The 20,041-nt window shown below is 34.1% G+C and overlaps 1 protein-coding gene and 1 pseudogene across 1 annotated transcript; both read left to right on the top strand.

Moving 5' to 3' along the window:
• The first annotated feature begins 4,633 nt into the window (after positions 1 to 4,633).
• Positions 4,634 to 9,068, top strand: LOC111378185. The gene is made up of 7 exons (XM_023001355.1): positions 4,634 to 4,655; positions 4,953 to 5,031; positions 5,182 to 5,210; positions 5,329 to 5,409; positions 5,631 to 5,779; positions 5,867 to 5,966; positions 8,494 to 9,068. The coding sequence occupies exons 1-7, from the start codon at positions 4,634 to 4,636 to the stop codon at positions 8,904 to 8,906; spliced, it is 873 nt and encodes a 290-aa protein (XP_022857123.1). The 3' UTR covers positions 8,907 to 9,068.
• LOC111378177 lies at positions 9,003 to 9,921 on the top strand (annotated as a pseudogene).
• Positions 9,922 to 20,041: the final 10,120 nt, after the last annotated feature.

Here is a 20,041-nt window from a genome sequence, read left to right as displayed (position 1 = left end):
TGCAGTTATCCACCCACAAGGAAACTTACGACTGGGAAGATAATGGTATATAACATTGTTTTAGGTTACCAATAATTGGGCCAAAGACACTTCACTCAAGTACCCCAACTAACCACAAAATGGACCACAAACTAAATAGTTTAATACCAAAAACCTAAACCTAACTTAGGCTAACCTAAAGTGTATTGGTTGTTTCCGGATTGAGCCAAGTTTATGATATCGATAAATTATCCGTGAATTGTTTCAAATCATCACCCAGATTGTTGGGTATCAAAACCCAACAGCCTTCTTATTTGCTATTGGTGCCACAACCACCTATGCAACTATAAAGTATAGGTTGCTTAACTTGAGCCAAAATTAATGCATCAAAGCCCAGAACAATAGTTATAGGCTGGTAATTGTGGAGGTAACTTTGTGTCCTATTATGTTGTCACCTAGAATGAGTTGAAGTTACTATTTGGTTTCACACTCGAATCATTTATACCCCTTGAATTTGCTTATAAAGGCTTCGATGAGATAACGAGTTAAATGTTTCAAAACTCATTGAACTCATACATTGGTCACGAACTATTCGCTAAACTTCAAGTTGCTTCAACTTACTCATTGAACTTATCTCGTTTGTATTCCATCCATTACTGATTAAAAGCTGTTAGAGTGTGTTTGATTGCTAATATTTTTCATGAAAAATGTGTTTTTCACTCAAATTTTTACTTTTGTGCTGTTTAATTGACATTTTATTCATGAAAAATATTTTTCTAATTTTGGTCTCGTGACCATGTTTTCCTCAAAATCAAAGAAAATATTTTTTTAGGAGGAGTATGATTTTATTTTTCAAGGATTCCACTCTCTATTTCTCTTTCTTATCAATCCATTCTCTCTCATCTACCTACTAATAAAAAATTAACAAATATAAATTTTCCAGATTGAAAACTAAATCAATCAAACACATTTAATTAATAATTTTCATACAAATAAGTTCTAGGCAATTAATTGCCTTGAACTTATTTTCTTTCAATGCAAATTTCATGCTCACAATCAAATACACCCTTAAATCTTTTGTTGATGTGGAGATCGATAATCTTGTATGGCCACTAAATGCGTGCCACATAAATCAAAATACCCAACTCACATTTTAAATTATTTTAAAACAAAAATAAAAAATAAAAAAAATGAAATGAAATTCAAAAGCTTTAATTGAGTTACTAAGTACGATTTTGTCATTAATGGAACACTTTAATATATATATATATATATTGAACTCATATATTCTTGACGAGTTAATTGTTCCAATGGTCACTGAACTTAGGTTTATGTTTTTTATTGGTTATTGAAATTTAAAATGTCGAGCTTTGGCCACTGAACTTATGTCCATGCCTTCAATTGCTCACCAAAGTTTAAAATGTTGAGTTTTGGCCATTGAACTCTAAAAAAATGTTGTACATTACACATTGCAAATTTGACATTTTTCAAATTTCAACATTTATGCTAATGATTAACATACATCATTTTCCAAAGTTCAGTGGTTAAACCTCGACATTTTAAACTTCAGTGAACAATCAAAGACATGAACCTAAGTTTAATGACCAAAATTTGACATTTTAAACTTCATTGACCGATCAAAGATATGGACCTAAACTTAGTGACCATTGGACCAATTAATTCTATTCTCGACCTAACATTAGATCCCCAAAAATTCCAAATTTCCCTAAATCGCTCAAGAACCCTAGTCCCAAATCATCATATTCTCTATAAACCCTACCCAAATCTTCATCTTTTTCTAAACCCATCCGCCGTAGTCCATAAATCAGGAGCTCATAATCAATGTGTCGATCCCCGAAGAAGGTAATCGCTTACCATGTAAGGGACAGAGTTTGCAGTGACAATGTCTGAATCATCTTGACGGAGAGGCATACAAAGCTTGTGCTAATGTGGTCAATTGGGATGTCCAAGGACTTCATGGACGAAAATGAATCCTCAGCTGGAGGTTTATTGGATGTCAAACTGATATCTAATGACTTGTGGTTAGTCGTTCAGTGATTACAATTCTTGACAGCCAACCATAACTTGTAAGTTTCAAAATTCATCATCTTCTGTAAACAAGTAAGTTTAATTCAATTTTCATAAACAAGACCTTCAATACAAAAGAAAATACGTTGCCTGGAAAATTAGTTCAATTTCCAAAATACGCTGCCCAAGAATGACTTTCAATTTTATTTCCATTCAAGTCAAAAGAGAGAGCACTGCCCAGAATGACATACATATAGTTGCCTAGACTAACAATATTAAAAAACTAGTACATTTCCATAAACATTCAGTTTCAGCCCTTGAATCCAATCGATAAAAAATTGTTTAATCCATTACTATCATTTTACATTTCAAGCTACCTTCAATGACACAAAAGTAGTAGCTTTCTACAATTCAATTTCTGCGAGAAGTGGCTGCAGCTGTGGTTGCACATCTTCGTGAGTAAAATCTAGCGGCCTGTAGCTGTGAAGACTCATTGACGTCTAAAAGAGTTTATTATGCACTCTCTCTCTATCTCTCAACAATGGAGTGCACTTTTCTACTGATTTTAGGGCAAATTTGACCTCCATAACGACTCATTTTTTCTCGCCTCATCTGAATTCGCTTCATGAATGTCATCTAAATGGATGTAAGTATGTTCAAAATCATTTTTCCCAATTAAAGTCTTGTTGAAAACCTCACAGACATTGTTCAGAAAGATGTCACATTTTGAATACATCTCGAAATGTGAGTTGCTCCATTCATGGAAGGAGGTCCTTCTACCCACCAAAGAAAAAATCCTCGCTTACACTCCATATTTGTTGCATCCAGTGTTTGCAGTCTACAATGGTAGTAGACTTTGTGGCATGCCATAGATAATCTTTCAATGTTTTATCTTTGAGATTAGCATTGAAAAAATTAGAGTGCATGTGGTGCACACAGAACCTATGCTCAGCCGCCGGAACAATTCTTCGACGACATTTTGCAATCCTTTCTATCAATCAGTCATCAAAGTCAGCCACTCCCATTGCAAATATGAACATCACTTTCGAAATGAGTCATGAACCACTTTCATGCTAAAGTGTTCTCTTTCTAAACTATGGCGTATGCGATAGGATATATACAATCATTTGTATTGTGACCAACGACGGTCAACATTATTCCACTGAAACATCCCTCTAACTGGCATCCACCTACTCGGATAACCTTTTTACAACTTTGATAAAACCTATCTTGCATGCTTCAAAACATATGTAGATACCCTGGGAAACTTGATTGTTGATCGCAATGTATATGGTTAAACATAGGTTAGTCCCATAAACTTTCGCAGCATAGGACCACAACTTACCAAATTGCTCCTCAATTGTTCCAAGCAACAATTCCTTTGTATACCATCTCATCTTCCATGCCACATTTCAATAATATCAATCTTCAAGTCTTCCTTCATTGCCACAAGTATACTATTTGTCTTCCAGTTTAAGTCCACCTTGAAATGCTCAATGTAACGATTAGTCATGAAAACATAATTGCAATATTTGTTGTACTGGTCTCAACTATATGTGTACTCCCAGGTATAAGTCTTAACTTGGAGATTGCATGTTATTCCCACACTAGATGCCATCCAACTGCAACCTAGTTTCCATATTCCATGCACTCGTTTTTCATTATTAGTTTTAAATCTGATATTATACCCATTCAAAGCTCCATATGTTCTTACTGCCTTTCAAAATTTTACAACACTCCTAAATAGCTAACTAACAACGAATTGTGGATTACTCATATTAGCAACCGCCAAAAACTATGGAAATCGATACCCAACCTCGTCATTGGATGGACAATTGGACACAAGCTCTTCAGAGGACAAGTACTCCAAATCAGCAATATGCATCAACTTCAACATCATGCTTATTCATACCATCTAGTTCACCCACATTCGAACCTACCTCAATCCCATCTATAACGTTATGTTCATACAAATTATCATCTCCTTTGGAGTCTAACTCATCTCCAGGATCATTGAAATTTGGGTCCTCTCCTAAGCAATATTTAGTCTCCTCAATGTTGTTTCTATCTACATTAAAGAATTGAAAACATCGAAAAATAGCCAAAGAAATCATCATATAAATTCAACATTGAAATCAGACAATACATTTCAAAAAACTTGTAGCCCATAAATTAAATAACTATAACCATGAAGCCAACAAAAAGCCTATAAACTTTAGTAATCATAACCATAAAGTTCAATAAAATTCAAAAATCAGACTTTGATGCGGCCAAAAAATAATGAAATAATATCATACTTGTAGACCACAACCATAAAGTCGACAATTGTCAAACAAATCCAACAGAAAATGATACTTACACGACTGACACCACGCTAGAAAATAGCCAAAAAAATAGAAAAAAGTGATTGTGGTTACCTTCTTGTGGTTCCTCCGTGTGCCTATTCGTCAATTATTGAGCATGTGGGGTTGATTGTGGGGGACAGAAATCCAAGTTTGAGGTTAGGGAATAAATTTGGGACTAGGGGTTGTGATTTGGAAGAGATTTGGAGGGTGTATTCAATTGAAACTTTTAGAGACTTTTAAAAAGTCTTTACAAGTCACAGGGTATTCAATTGAAACTTTTTATGAGTCTCTACAAGTTTCGAGGTATTTAATTGAGAACGACTTTTAGGAAATTTCTAATTTATTGGACTTTGAGACGCTTTTTGTTAGAAAATATAAATAGCAATCTCAAAAGAAAATCTCATCTCCATCAAGAGATTTCTTGCCCAAGCCGTATTCTTTTTTCCTCTATAGGGTTTTCTCCTTCAATCTCTTCCAATCAGGTAATAATTTTCTTTGAGCTCTGTGTTTTTCTTCATTAACAGGTACATCTCTATCTCTCATTTTCTGTTTGATTTATGGATACACCCATCTCCAAAATTGCTATAACTTTTCTTTTAGGTTTCGTTGGTAAAATATCTGGTTATTTAGCAATGGAAGCAAAGGATTTGAGGCTTCTAAAAAAATTGAAAGATTTGAGGTATTTAATTGAGAACGACTTTTAGGAAATTTCTAATTTATTGGACTTTGAGACGCTTTTTGTTAGAAAATATAAATAGCAATCTCAAAAGAAAATCTCATCTCCATCAAGAGATTTCTTGCCCAAGCCGTATTCTTTTTTCCTCTCTAGGGTTTTCTCCTTCAATCTCTTCCAATCAGGTAATAATGTTCTTTGAGCTCTGTGTTTTTCTTCATTAACAGGTACATCTCTATCTCTCATTTTCTGTTTGATTTATGGATACACCCATCTCCAAAATTGCTATAACTTTTCTTTTAGGTTTCGTTGGCAAAATATCTGGTTATTTAGCAATGGAAGCAAAGGATTTGAGGCTTCTAAAAAAATCGAAAGAGTTTCGAGGTATTTAATTGAGAACGACTTTTAGGAAATTTCTAATTTATTGGACTTTGAGACGCTTTTTGTTAGAAAATATAAATAGCAATCTCAAAAGAAAATCTCATCTCCATCAAGAGATTTCTTGCCCAAGCCGTATTCTTTTTTCCTCTATAGGGTTTTCTCCTTCAATCTCTTCCAATCAGGTAATAATTTTCTTTGAGCTCTGTGTTTTTCTTCATTAACAGGTACATCTCTATCTCTCATTTTCTGTTTGATTTATGGATACACCCATCTCCAAAATTGCTATAACTTTTCTTTTAGGTTTCGTTGGCAAAATATCTGGTTATTTAGCAATGGAAGCAAAGGATTTGAGGCTTCTAAAAAAATCGAAAGAGTTTCGAGGTATTTAATTGAGAACGACTTTTAGGAAATTTCTAATTTATTGGACTTTGAGACGCTTTTTGTTAGAAAATATAAATAGCAATCTCAAAAGAAAATCTCATCTCCATCAAGAGATTTCTTGCCCAAGCCGTATTCTTTTTTCCTCTATAGGGTTTTCTCCTTCAATCTCTTCCAATCAGGTAATAATTTTCTTTGAGCTCTGTGTTTTTCTTCATTAACAGGTAAATCTCTATCTCTCATTTTCTGTTTGATTTATGGATAAACCCATCTCCAAAATTGCTCTAAATTTTCTTTTAGGTTTCGTTGGTAAAATATCTGGTTATTTAGCAACGGGAGCAAAGGATTCGAGGCTTCCGAAAAAAATCGAAAGATTTGCACAAAGGGAATGCCTCTTGAGATTGATTGAGAGCCGTCCACAGAATCGTGTTAGCCACTGGGGCTATTTTTTGCATTTATAATTGAAGAGTGAGGAGAAGTGTGAACTGATACCCTAGCCTAAACCTATCTGTCGCCCACGAGTTTTCCTTTCTTTACGTATGGGTTTGGTTTTGATCTAGGATTTATATAATCTAGGAATTTGTTTTGGGGAGAAAAATGAACTAAATAAGTAAATTTCTTGAGTTATAATAGATGACACAGAAATATCAGTAAGGAATAAGGATTTGTGACTTTTTGATTGTTGGAAATTAGCTATTGTCCTAAGGAGCTGCATCCACAACCCGTTGTTGATTATTTCAGTTATAATTCTCTTTAGGATGTAGTTAGGTGTTAAGATCTTGAATTATAAGTCTATGGATGTCTATTTTGTTGTTTTCTGATTAACAAGTCTATGGCTATCTATAAGTCTCTTTAATTAGGATTCAGCAGGGAATAAGGATTAATATTGTCACTATTTTGCTGTACTCATTTCAAATACATTTTTTGAAAAGTCCAAGGAATAAACTATCTAGAAAGTATGATAACAGATTCACTTGCTTCCGAAACTCAAGTACAACTGTAGACACCACACTGGGTAATATGAAGCAAAATCTAACTATAGAATCAGAAAACTATAATGTAAATGCCTTGGTCCTTGGTCAAAAAATTACCCAGCTTAAAGACCAAGAGTCATCTCACTTTAAGAAGGAATAAGTTATTCTAATGAAGCATGTGTTCATACTGCTTTACAAGATATATTAGTTAAAAGCACAACTAAAAGACCTATTTCTAAATCTTGTGAAATAAGTACAAAAAAAGGAGGAAAAAAGAAAAACATATCCAATGTCTGTTATTTCCTAGACATGTAAAGCAATAATTTTGAAATACATATACCAATTTTGTCCATTATCCACTCCCACCCCACACGCCCATACACACAAAAGCAAGGGGAAAAGGACCCTTTGTATTGATTGCAGCAAATTCTATTGAATTTTGATGCAATTTTCTTTACTTTTTATATCAATAAAATCATGATGTATATCATTTTGTATTTGCCTAATTATTTGTTCTCTAATTATATGACACTAGTTTTAATGGAAGATTCAACACAAGGAAATGACAAGGTTCAAGGAAGATGTACCGAAAAATATGAGAAGTGGATGTGGGAAGAAAGAAATAAGCTTTTAAAACTTGTGGTTGATGATGCCACACGTGGTTGGCGGGACAGTAATGGTGTGTTGAGCAAGATAACTGTTGAAAAACATATACTTCCTCATCTTAACCAAAAACTTGGTGCTGAAAAGACCTATTCCCAATATAAAGGTCGTATAAAATGGTTTAAAAAACAGTACAACAAGTATTCTAAACATATGCATCATAACTATGGATTTGGATGGGATCATGTGACGAAGAAATTCACTGCTAGTAATGAAGTATGTGAAGATTACTTTATGGTGAGCTTCATATATTACTTAATTTAGAAAAATATGAAATTTGAGTTATTGGTTAGTGATGTGTATGTTTCATATATTAGCACTTATAATTATTTTTTCCTTTAATAGTCTCATCCCGAAGATAAAAGTTATCGCACAGACACTTTTCCAGACTATGAAGATTTGAGAATTGCAGTTGGAAGTGAGAAAGCTGTTGGGACACATTTAATTGCATTAGGGGATGATACTAATGCAAGAACATTTCACACTAAAGAAAAAAAAAGTTAGTGACGGTTTAATAGACGACTTCATGTATGATCCTGATACCGAGGCATTTATAGTAACCGATAAACAAGATCCTATAAGTTCAGAGGTTTCCCCATTAATTTGAAAATGAAGTAGAACAGAATTTGAAGCAAAATCTAGTTCATTTGAGCCCAAAACTACACAGCCAAACATGATAGACAAACTTGCTAGTACAATTGACAAGATCACCCAAGCAATTGAATCAATTGACACTAGAGAACATAATTTTTGGAACATTATCAAGAAGATCCCAAACTTGGATGATGATGATTGTTTCAAGGTCCTTGATTTGCTTAATACAAAAGCATAAAAGTCTGAGTTCTTGAGCATGACGCCAGAAGAATGTTCCAAAATGGATAACATTTAAATTAAATTGACGCTTTGTTTTTTGGATATGATTGGTAGTAATTTTTGAAGTTTTTGAATTGTTCTTAGATTTATTCATTGACTGTATTTTTGATATTTTATGAATTTGATAATTGATTCGTCTTTACATGACATTATCATTTTCTCTATCTATGTATTTAATTTTTGTTCACTCTATTTTTAGGTACTTCCGTATATATAATGTCTAATGTTAACATACATGAAGATCATGAAAAAGAGGTGGATGAGATTGAAGAAGATAACTATAAGGAAGCATTATATGAAAACATTCGGTATTTATGGATGGGAATTCAAGCAATTCTCTACATGATAAATGATTATACAAATAATATGTGTTGTGCACATACTACACATTCACTAACTAGGCAACCAAAAATTAGATATGGATATGACTATATACATAAAATATTAAAGGAGGATCCAGAAAACTTTCGACAAGTTTATAGAATGTATCCAAATGTATTTCTAAAATTAAGCAATATCATTAGAGAAAAAGGGCTCTTACAAGATACTAGGTATATTTGTATTGAAGAAATGCTTGCAACGTTCCTACTCATTGTTGGTCAAAATACTTGATATTGCTTGATTCGTCAAAAATTTGGCTGATCGCATTTCACTACCAGCCGAAGTTTCAACAAGATTTTACAGACGTTAAACAAATGTGCAGTAGATATGATGGTCAAATCGGGATCCGTTGTGCCAGAAAAAATAAGGGAAAGTACAAGATTTTACTCTTACTTTAAAGTAAGTGATGAAATAAGATTTATTATAATTTTTTTTATGTTATTAATAGTGTTCTCATGATTTCTTTCTACTATTTTATTATTTTTAGAATTGTATTGGAGTCATTGATGGTACCCATATTCCAACAACGATATCTGGACGTGATACAAGCAGTTATAAAAATTGTCATGGAACAATTTCTCAAAATATTTTGGCTGCTTGTAACTTTGATTTGGAATTTATATATGTAATTAGTGGGTAGGAGGGATCAGCACATGATTCTAAAGTGTTGAGTGATGCTTTGACAAAGAGAAATGAACTTAAAGTGCCACAAGGTACTACTTTGTCATTTCCTTTTTTTTTTTTTATCTTATTGTATCATAATTACTTGTTAATTTTACAAGTATTTTATGTGCAGGTAGATATTTTTTGGAAGACTGTGGATTTCCAAATCGACGTCAATTTTTAACTCCTTTTCGAGGTGTCCGTTATCATCTTTAAGATTTTGTTGGTCAAAGTCGTGACCCTGAAAATACAAAAGAGTTGTTTAATCTTCATCATGCTTCCTTGAGGAACGTAGTTGAGAGGATATTTGGTATATTTAAATCAAGATTCACAATTTTCAAAACAGCTCCTCCATTTCCATATCGTACGCAAGCGGAACTCGTATTAGCTTGCGTAGGATTACACAATTTTCTCCGTAAAGAATGTCGTTCCGATGAATTTTCAATTGAACCTGATAACGAAGATCCTTCATCTTTTTCGATTAATGAAGGAAAAAACTTTGGACCATTTTTTAAGAGTTAAGAACAAGAAAGAGGTAATGCTAATGCATGGAAAGCGTCTCTAGTAACTGACATGTGAAATGATGTTGGAAATGTTTGATATATACATTTTTTTTGTTGATCATTACTAAAATATTATTATTTTTTTAATATTTTGATTATTTGTTAATCTACTTGATATAACTTGAATTTATTTATTTTTTGGAAAAAAATTGACATGGAAAATACGATTTATTACTTTATATTTTCAATTATATGAGTTGTGGACTATTTGAATATATAAGAAGTTGTTTAACATATTACAATATATATGTTTAATATTTTTTTTTTTAAAATAAAGTCTTTAAAAGTCTCTAGTAAAAGTCTACACAAATCCATGAGAAACTTTTACTAATTCTTACCAAATACATAGAAATCACTTAAAAGTTCACAAAGTCCACAAAAGTCATCCACTTTAAAAAGTTTCCAAAAGTTTTTAAAAGACTCAATTGAATATGACATTAGGTTATGGATTTATGCGTTAGACGTTCTTTCTTTTCTTCCTTTTTTTTTTTTTTAAGTGAACGTGTTCCATTAATGACAAGATCGTGCCAAGAACTCAATTGAAACTTTTTGACTTTCATTTCATTTTTATATATATTTTTAAATAATTTGAAATGTGAGTTAGATATTTGGTTGAAGTGGCACGCTGTTAGTCGCCACACAAGATTACCGTCCTCCATGTCAGCAAAAGAGTTAAAAGATTTTAATGAGTAATGGTGGAGCGTAAATGGGATAAGTTCAGTAAGTAACTTGAAGCAATTTGAAGTTCGTGACCAATGTATAAGTTCAATGATTTTTGAAACATTTCACTCATGAGATAAGAGGTTGAAAATTATTCCCTCTATATATGGGGAAAAAAATTCTTAATCTCTCTCAACTTACGTGGTTCTTTTATCTTCTTCTTTCTCATTTTTTTTCTTGTAAAGAATAAAAGTTTCTGGTTGTGTTAGTGAACAATAACCTGATATTAGTAGGAGTGGTGAAAAAATAATGTTAGAAGAGGGAGAGATTTGACTGTGTGCTCTTAGTGAAAACTTGATTCTGAACCATTGCCTTGTTTTTGAGATTTTACTACTAGATTTGAGCGTAATCCAAAATGGATGCTTAAAATGGGATTAGATGTAGGAAGTGTAGAAAACAACAAACCAAAGATGAAGAATGGAGGAGAAAGAGAGAGAACCGATTGATAGCAGCCTCCAAACTTGGTTGCATAATGTAAGATTACAATGGTTTATATAGTACAAAACTAAGGAAACATAATAAAACTAAACTACCCTTAACCTAATTAACTTATTACATTAACATCCCCCCCCCCTCAAACTCACGATGCTACAACAAGGAGCAACGAGAGTTTGACCAACAAAAAGCGTAAATGATAAATCGAATTTGACTTCGTGACAAAGTCTACAAGCTGCAACGACGGAGAGCAACGAAAGGTAGGGAAATGATGCCGAACTACAGATAACCAACAAAACCACACAATCTCAGCTAAACCCACTGCAGATAACCAACGAAACCACACAATCTCAGCTAAGCCAAACGGATACAAATTTCAAATTCCAAATGAACTTGACATATCAATTCCAAGAACTGACTATGCAAAATTCCAAGCTCCAGATAGACTGGACAAACGAAATTTCTAATCCCATAAACTGGGCAAACAAACGAAATTTTCAAATCCCGTGAACCGGTCATCAAACAAAATTTGCATCCTGAACTAAGCACCAAACCAAATTTTCAATCCCACGAATTGGGCACAAATTTCAAATTCAAGCTCGACAAATGCCAAATTTAAGGCAACCACAGCTAACATCACATCCCCATCTTTCTCGTCACAATGAACTCATCAAAATTAGAATAGCAACAATATCCCAAAATTCCACAGCTAACATCAAATCCCCATCTTTCTCGTCACAATGAACTCATCAAAATCAGCATAGCAACAATATCCCAAAATTTAAACTTTAGCTCCTCTTCTCCATCCATCCATCCATTGAAAGCCCAAATAAAACTAAACCCATACCCAAACAATAACCAAGCCCAATAGTAAACTCAATTGACCAAAACCCAAGTTAAAACCCAACTCATAATCTATAGCCCAAATAATATTTCCACCCAATCAAACAAGCCCCATTTAACTCAAGCCCAACCTTCAGCCCAATTGCTCACAAATAGGTTAACCTAAAACATATACTACAGGCTACAGCCTATATGCCATATAACAAAGTACCCAATTAAATTACTGGCTCATTAGCTCAATAACCACCCCCAGCAGGCCCAACTAACCAATCCACTAAACCACAAACTCATAAATTTGAACCTAACAAACAAACAACCCATAACTAACCAGCCCAAGTATTATCAACTGGCCCAATCTACAACTTTGGCCCATTTCGGCAAACCCATCAACCCGGCTAGCCAACATAAACAAATCCATATTTTATTAACCAAAACCCACATATCATAGACCCAATTTCAGACTCCAGCAGTCCAGTACCTATCTACAGCCCATAACCCACGAAACCAAACCTGGCCCAATTTCCCCAACTTCATCTTCTCCAGCTCTACGGGTGCGACTGCCTCTCATTGACACCAACCCACATCCAACATCACCGACCACCATATGTGCCACTTCCTACAACCATAATACTCAACCCAACCATTGCTTCGACGCCTAACTCCAAATTCACAAACTATTGTAAACCCTTAACAAATGTCTCCCTCTTCATCTCGTACTCTGCACCCTCATTTCATTAACAATTTTTTTAGAAATTATCACTGTAATCCACCCTAGGTAACACCCTTGCCACAGCATTAGCCGCCCACCGGTCATAAACCAAACAAACCAACACCGGCCGACCACGCCATGACGATATGACCGAAACGGAGGACAAGGATTTGGTAACTTCAAAGGTCGAACCCCGCTCACCTGAAACCAAAGCCACCTGCTGCAACTACCAAATCACCTGTGGCTTCTCCATTTTATTATTTTTTTCTCCTCCCGCAACCACGAACATATCACAAAGTTTTGACCACCGGACGAGCGGCACAAGGCCGCTCGTCGGAGAACAACACCTTGCAAGTTTAAGCCAAAATCAAACCCGCTTTGATACCATGTAAAAAACAACAAACCAAAGATGAAGAATGGAGGAGAAAGAGAGAGAACCGATTGATAGCAGCCTCCAAACTTGGGTGCATAATGTAAGATTACAATGGTTTATATAGTACAAAACTAAGGAAAAATAATAAGACTAGAATACCCTTAACCTAATTAACTTATTACATTAATAGGAAGCGCTTACCAAAGGTCTAAAACTATGACCTAAAAATCTTTTGTTCTTCTATAATTTTCTTAATATTTTAATTTTGTCAGGTGCTAAGAGAGTGTCAATCTTCATAAGAGTAGATAGATTGAACAATTTATATGCTTTGGATATCTTACTTACTCTGAGAAAGACACACTTTTCACTTTTAGCGTCAAAATTCTTTTCCTCATCAGGGACATCTAAATAAGCAATGCAACCAAAAATTTTGAAATGATCTACAGTAGGTCTTCCCTCACTTCAAGCTTCTCCTAGTGTCATGTTTTGAACCGCAAAAGTAGGATTCATGTTCAAGACATGAATGCACCAATTCACTGCTTCCGTACAAAAAATCTTCGTATTCTCCCTCTTACGGCAACCTTTTCGCCATGTTTAGAATAGTTCTATTTTTCCTTCCTGATAAACCATTTCGTTACGGTATATAAATGACTTTGAGTCGTCTTCGAATATCAGGAGCATCACAAAAACCTTCAAATATGTAGGCTTTTAATGATTTTGCCCATTTTATTTTCAACATTTGCCTTGAATATTTTAAATGCACTAAAAGTTTCCTTTTCGATTATAATCGTCAATGAAGGTAATTAAATATGTGAAATAAAGAAAAAGGCCATCCAGTTGAGCCCTTTGAAATTTTTTCAGCCTCTTTTCTTGCCTACAGAATTGAATCCTTTTGTTATATGTGCTCTACGTGGAGGAAATATCACATGATGTCGTCCACTCAGATTACCTTCAATGGAACTCTTACAAGTTGTAACATTGTCATAGCTAGATAGATATAACTTTCTTTTGTTTTTTCACAATTGATTCTATCATGCTAATTACTTTTAAAAAGCTGTTATTATGATTAATAATGTAGACATGATTCCACTAATAAAAATTTATTTTCTTCTGCTACTTCATAGTAATAATATTTATGCTGTTTGTTGGTTAATTTTTTTACTAGTACGTGCTACAATCTTTTGTTATCTTACTTTCCTCACATTCTATTATTTCATATTTGTGAATTTTCAAGTCAAAAATTGTACTTATAACAACGAAATACATGCATTAATTATATGTTGTGCGAGCTATGTCCTCTAGAGGTTCATACCGTGAAGGTCTCTAAACTGGATCGTGAATGAAAAGACTAAAATAAATTTTGTCAAAACCATAATCTAAAATCTTATAATTAATTTTTTCTGAGTAATATAAAAATTTAAAATTATTGTGATAGCTTTTCATTATTAAGTATTTCTGTTCAAACAAATTAATCTACCTAACTTTCCTCTTAACAATATATTATGCTCCACTTACTAGTAAAATGACAGTAATCAGACAAATGGTTTTTGAATCAATTGCTTTCGGTAATTAAAATGGTTTATGCACTTTCTACTATAAGTTACCTCAATCATGGAGTTCGCGTTGTTGGCCTTGCAGCAAAATATCCTAATGAGCCAAGTTTGTGTGATGGATATTATAAGGGATTTGATTTATTTAGTCTCCAAATTTAAAATGTATCTTAGGATACATTATTATGATTTTATTTATTAGCTTTTATAATATTTTCATACCTAGAACAAGGTCCTTTGAAACCATATATAAAGGTGGCTATTCGATGTAATCAAGACAGCTTTTGATAATGAAATAAATTGATATTTTTCCCTCATCATCTTCTATTTATCCCTCATTTCTCTTCTTCTTCCTCCCTTCCCCCTTCTCCTACAATAATTCGATTACATCCAACATCAATTTGATATTAGAGCTCAAATCATTTCTTTTGACCAACAAATTCGAATTCCAAACTTCAACTAGCCGTTGCCAATCACGAAACCTTTTCCGACCACCATAAACCAATATAAAAATAAAACCATCAGCCCACCACTTTTAAAGACGCCATCATTTATCCAACTTCAATTTTGAACAACAGCTTTTGGTAGCTCAAAAGAAATTCATTTTGTACCGTTCTTGGGTACCATTCACGCATCAGTTTAAAAAATAATAATAATATCATTATAGTCTGCTGCCATAAGAAAGTACTGCTGCGTTTTTTATTCAAAAGTTGTTCCTATCACAATTTGCCAAAGCCTAATGACCAACAGACCCAAACCATTTTAAACACTAACCCAATATACCTACCTATTCCCCCAACTGGAAATTACATGGAACCCTTCTTTTAAATATTGCATTTCAAAAATCAGAATTGAAGTTTATATACACAAAAATCAGATGACAATACAATATTTTAATATTAAATTATAATATTATAAAATTCAATTATTTATATACACAAACCCTAATATTCATTTCATTTATCTTCCTCAATCAATTATCTCTCTACTCTACTCTACCTCTTCTTCTCTCGACCTTAGCGTCCCAGTTAAACACTTAGGTGCCGGAGCAGCATTGCACGAGGTCGTGCATCGTCACCGGGAAAGCTTTTCTATGTAGGGTTACGCGTAAAAGCCGCTCGTAGCGTCAACAGGGCTTTTTTGCTGCAACATTGCCTGTAGAGGTGATGATGCTGATGTGTAAAGAAGTCGCATGCTGACGTGCCTTAGTGAATAGTGGTAGCGGTGGTTTACATGTTTTGGCTATGGTTTTTGTTGATCAAGTGGTGTTGGTGGATTTGGCGGTGGATGTGGGTTTTGTTGGATCGATGATGGATCTAGTCGGTTGGATTTGATGGTGTTGTTAGATCTAGCTGTAACAGTGGCTTTGTAAGATATGGACATGGCGGTGGCGATGATTTTGTTGAACATGCGGCTGCAATGGTTTTTGTTAATGCTGGTGGCAGTGGTGGGTATTATTGACACATGCAATGGCGATGATGGGGCTGCTAACGACAGGTTGAGGATTTTATTTGGTTTGGTTATAGTCGTGGAGTGGTAGGCTAGTGGTGGTAAAGGCACACGGGTGGTGGTGTAACTGAATCAACAGGGGTGGGGTGGATGGGAATGGGGAGTATTCGTGATCAATTATTTGATTGATTGTAACCATAAATTAGTAAATATGTGGTTAATTTGTAATTAATAAAAAATATATGACCTAAAAAATGTGATTGTAACCCATAATATACTAAGTTGTGATCGAGAAATTACTTGTGACCAATTCATTTGAAAATTTGTGATCGTTAAATAAGTTGTAACTTATAAAAATTGTAATTTTGTAATTGATGAATAACTTGTGACCTATAAATTTTGTGACCAATAATAATTTGTGACCTATAAAATTCTTGATCTGTGACTTAGAAATGTTCTATAACCAAACAATTCAAGACCAAATTGTATATATTTGTGACATTAGTATATTTAATTAATAAAATATTTTTTAATTAATAATTTCATAAATAGATTTTAATAGTATCTGATTTTTGAAATTTTAAATCTTATTTCTTAATTTTGAATTAGGTCATAATTAAAATCTTAGACGTGAGTAAGGGGGTCGGGCCCCACACATTTATTGACATGGGGCCCCGACCCCATGTGAGTAGCAAGTAACTCGAAGTGTTAAACTTTGGGTTTTCATTCCTCTAATTCGCCAAGCCATAACCGCTTCCATATAGGAAAAATTGCAGTCGAGGTACCAAATCTTTCGTTTATTAGCAGACTTTGTCCAAACTTTTAGTTTGTGCCACCGGAGATACCAAACATTTAAAAAATGAGTAGGGCAAGTCCAAAATGACAGTTTTCATTTGTTTGACTGCCAAAACTTTAAGTTGACACCTCTAATGATATTTTCAAGAATTTTTCCCAAATAAGTGAAGGGCAATCTGGGCATTACACACATTTTTATCTTATTATATACTTCACTATTTATTTCCCTCCATTTCTTTACCACTATATTACTTCCTATCTTCTCTTTCACAGGTAGTCAAAAAAATCAACACGCATGTTCGCGTATTTATTTGTTTCAATTTTAAAACCCACCGCAAGTGTACGGTTCGTTGACAAGTAGTAAAATGGACTATGAGTCCAAGTATCGTTCCCACGAGGATTGAATTAGCTCTAATTAGACTAATGTGACCTTAACCGAATCTAATTGAATAAAAATTTGGTTTAAATGTGAAAAGCCCTAATTTTGGAAGAAACCCCCAATTAAAAACCCTAATTTTGAAGAAAACCCCTAATTTCGAAACTGAAAACCCTAATTTCGAAATTCCACTAATTAAATAACTCAACAACTCAACTAAAATGTAAATATGCAATATTGTAAATGAAATTGTAGAAATAAGTTGAAATAAAATCATTGGGATATCGAATCCCCATTTGATTTCTATAAACCCTAATTTCACAAATCCAATTAATCAATGGAAAATTGTCAATTCAATGTTCCTACGCCTATCTAATATATTCTCTCGATATATATTAGATCTATTTCTGCATATCATCAACCTATATTTCTATGGATGATGTAACATACAAAAACGCATGAAATTCTATGAACAATTACCGAATTGCATAAAGCATAGGGATATATTTCTATCCCCTATCGGACCCTATGTCAATTATATATATCGAGTCTATTCTACTTTTTTCGAATGTAAAGAATAAACCATCACAATCACATAATAAATGGCCAATAAATCATGGATTCAATCAAAGCAATATAAATCAAACAATTTATTCCAAAGATAATTTATATTAAACTCATGAAATATAAGAATTTATAAGAAAATCAAAGGTTCATCGACTCCCAATGAAATAAAAAATTATCCTATCATGTTTTAAAGAAAATTACAAAGATTCAATAAAGGAGAAGACATCACCCTATTATAATTTACGCTTGAAATCTTCAATCTTGATGAAATCCTCCTTCTTCTTGCATAAATTCTTGGATCTTGATGTTATTGTGTGCCTCTTTTCTCCCAAAATCGTCTACCCTAGTTCTGGACGTGTTTTAGGGTATATATAACGTGTCCAAATTAGGTAAAAAAAAAAAGAGTTGGAGTCAAAAAAGGAAACTACAGAAAACCCCTCGAAATTTCTTCTACGCGACCGCATAGAAGGAACCTATGCGATCGCATAGGTCAATTGAAATGCCCCATTATTTTCCCTGCATCCATCTATGCGACCGCATAGATGGTTACACTATGCGGTCGCATAGATATAACCAACTATGTGATTTTTACATTTTGGTCCCTGAACTTCCTTGTTGCTTCTCTTGACTTCTTTCCTCGATTTCTTCATCTTTTCAACAAATTTTGTCTTTCAATTGATGATTGACACCATCAAATCTCATGCCACTCATTCGGCACATCTTTTGAGTATTTGCGCTTTAGTCCTCCAACTTTCAATTGTCTTCATTTCAGTCCCTCTTCAATACTTTCTTCTTCCAATTGTTTTGCTTTGTCATTGAGCTCATACTTGGCATGTTTTTACTCTCGTTTTGCATTTAGCTCAACTTCTCAATATTTGCACCTTTGGTCCTCGAACTATCACTTTGTTGCGTTTTGGTCCTTCTTCGGCTCGTTTCTCCTGAATTCCACAATCTCCATTGAAATACCTACATTGCATGAATTTAATAGGATTAAGTCACAATTCAACCATTTTATCCATGTTTAAGTCATGTTTGTGAACCAAATAAGTGTGTAAAAACATACTTATCAACGCACATGGAGTTGAATGTATGCAGATGTGGTTCCTCGGTGCAGATAAAGACTTCATGGACGAACCTGAACCCGGGAAGAAGATTTCTCACTTGTCCTCGAAGCCAAGATGTGGATGGATGCACCTTCTTTATTTGGTGTGACCCTCCAATGTGTGAGAGATCGAAGGAACTGATTCCTGGTCTATTACGAGCTAGGAGGGAAATGGAAGCTGAAATCAACACCCTTCAAGCAAAAAGACCAAATGTGCGGAAGATCTGGCTCTTCAGATTTGTCTCTCGAGTGTTTGCAAAATGGGTTTGTTCCTAGGTATGTAGGGTCAGATTGTAGGATGTCAGTATTTAGTTCTAGAAATTTGAGTTTAGGGTTTCAGCATAGAGCCATGTGCTACATGGTGTGAAATGCATATGTAAAAGGGAAAAATTGAGCTGTACCTTTTTACTTGAAATGAAGTGCCCTCTTTTTCCTTGTACTTAATGCGACCTTAATAGGTGATAACGATCTTTTCGTGGCCTCTATGTAAAATGCGAAATTAAAAGAGTTGATGACACTCCAAACTTTTCTACAGAAGGTACAACATAGGTACCAAACCTTATAACGATTCGCAGAATCAGTACCAAACTTTTTCTAATGGTTTAAGATATAATACCAAACCTTTAAAAACATTTCAGTAAAGGTACCAAACGTTTGATAATACTTTCAGAGGAAGTATCAAACATTTTCATATATTTCCTAATCAGGCCTGCACATCAGATCTTATGAATACAATTTTAGAAACTAACGACAACCAGCAGAAACATAATGCAAGAAATTCGACATCAACATTATCATAACATTCAACAATTTCATCAAAAATTCCAATTACATCTACAAAATAAAAGCATTGGAAGCACATATTTTCAGTTCAGTTTACAAAAAACCACAACATTTTCCCAAAAAAGTAACTAACTATACAAGATAAACCATATGATGTTCAAGATTTTGATCCTCTATTGTTGGACTTCTTTGTCTGTGACCTGGAGGTTTCCATTGAATGTGTTTTTCTCTTCCCCTTCGCTGATCTGATCTGTGTATCTTCTTGGGACTCTGTTTGTGTGGTTGGTTGAGACTGTTGCTGTGAACTATCTTCACCAAGCAGTGGTCCCTTACAGCTTCTTTTGTTATGTCCAGACCCTCCACAGCGTTTACACGTCATCTTCATGCCAATCCTTCCTATCTTAACTCCTGCAGGTGGCTTTGCCCGTGACCTCTTCC

The sequence above is a fragment of the Olea europaea genome, chromosome 3 (assembly GCF_002742605.1).
Source record: "Olea europaea var. sylvestris chromosome 3, O_europaea_v1, whole genome shotgun sequence".
Classification (NCBI taxonomy): Eukaryota; Viridiplantae; Streptophyta; class Magnoliopsida; order Lamiales; family Oleaceae; genus Olea; species Olea europaea.
The sequence above is the reverse complement of the archived record's forward strand: the minus strand, read 5'-3'. Positions and strand labels throughout refer to the sequence as shown.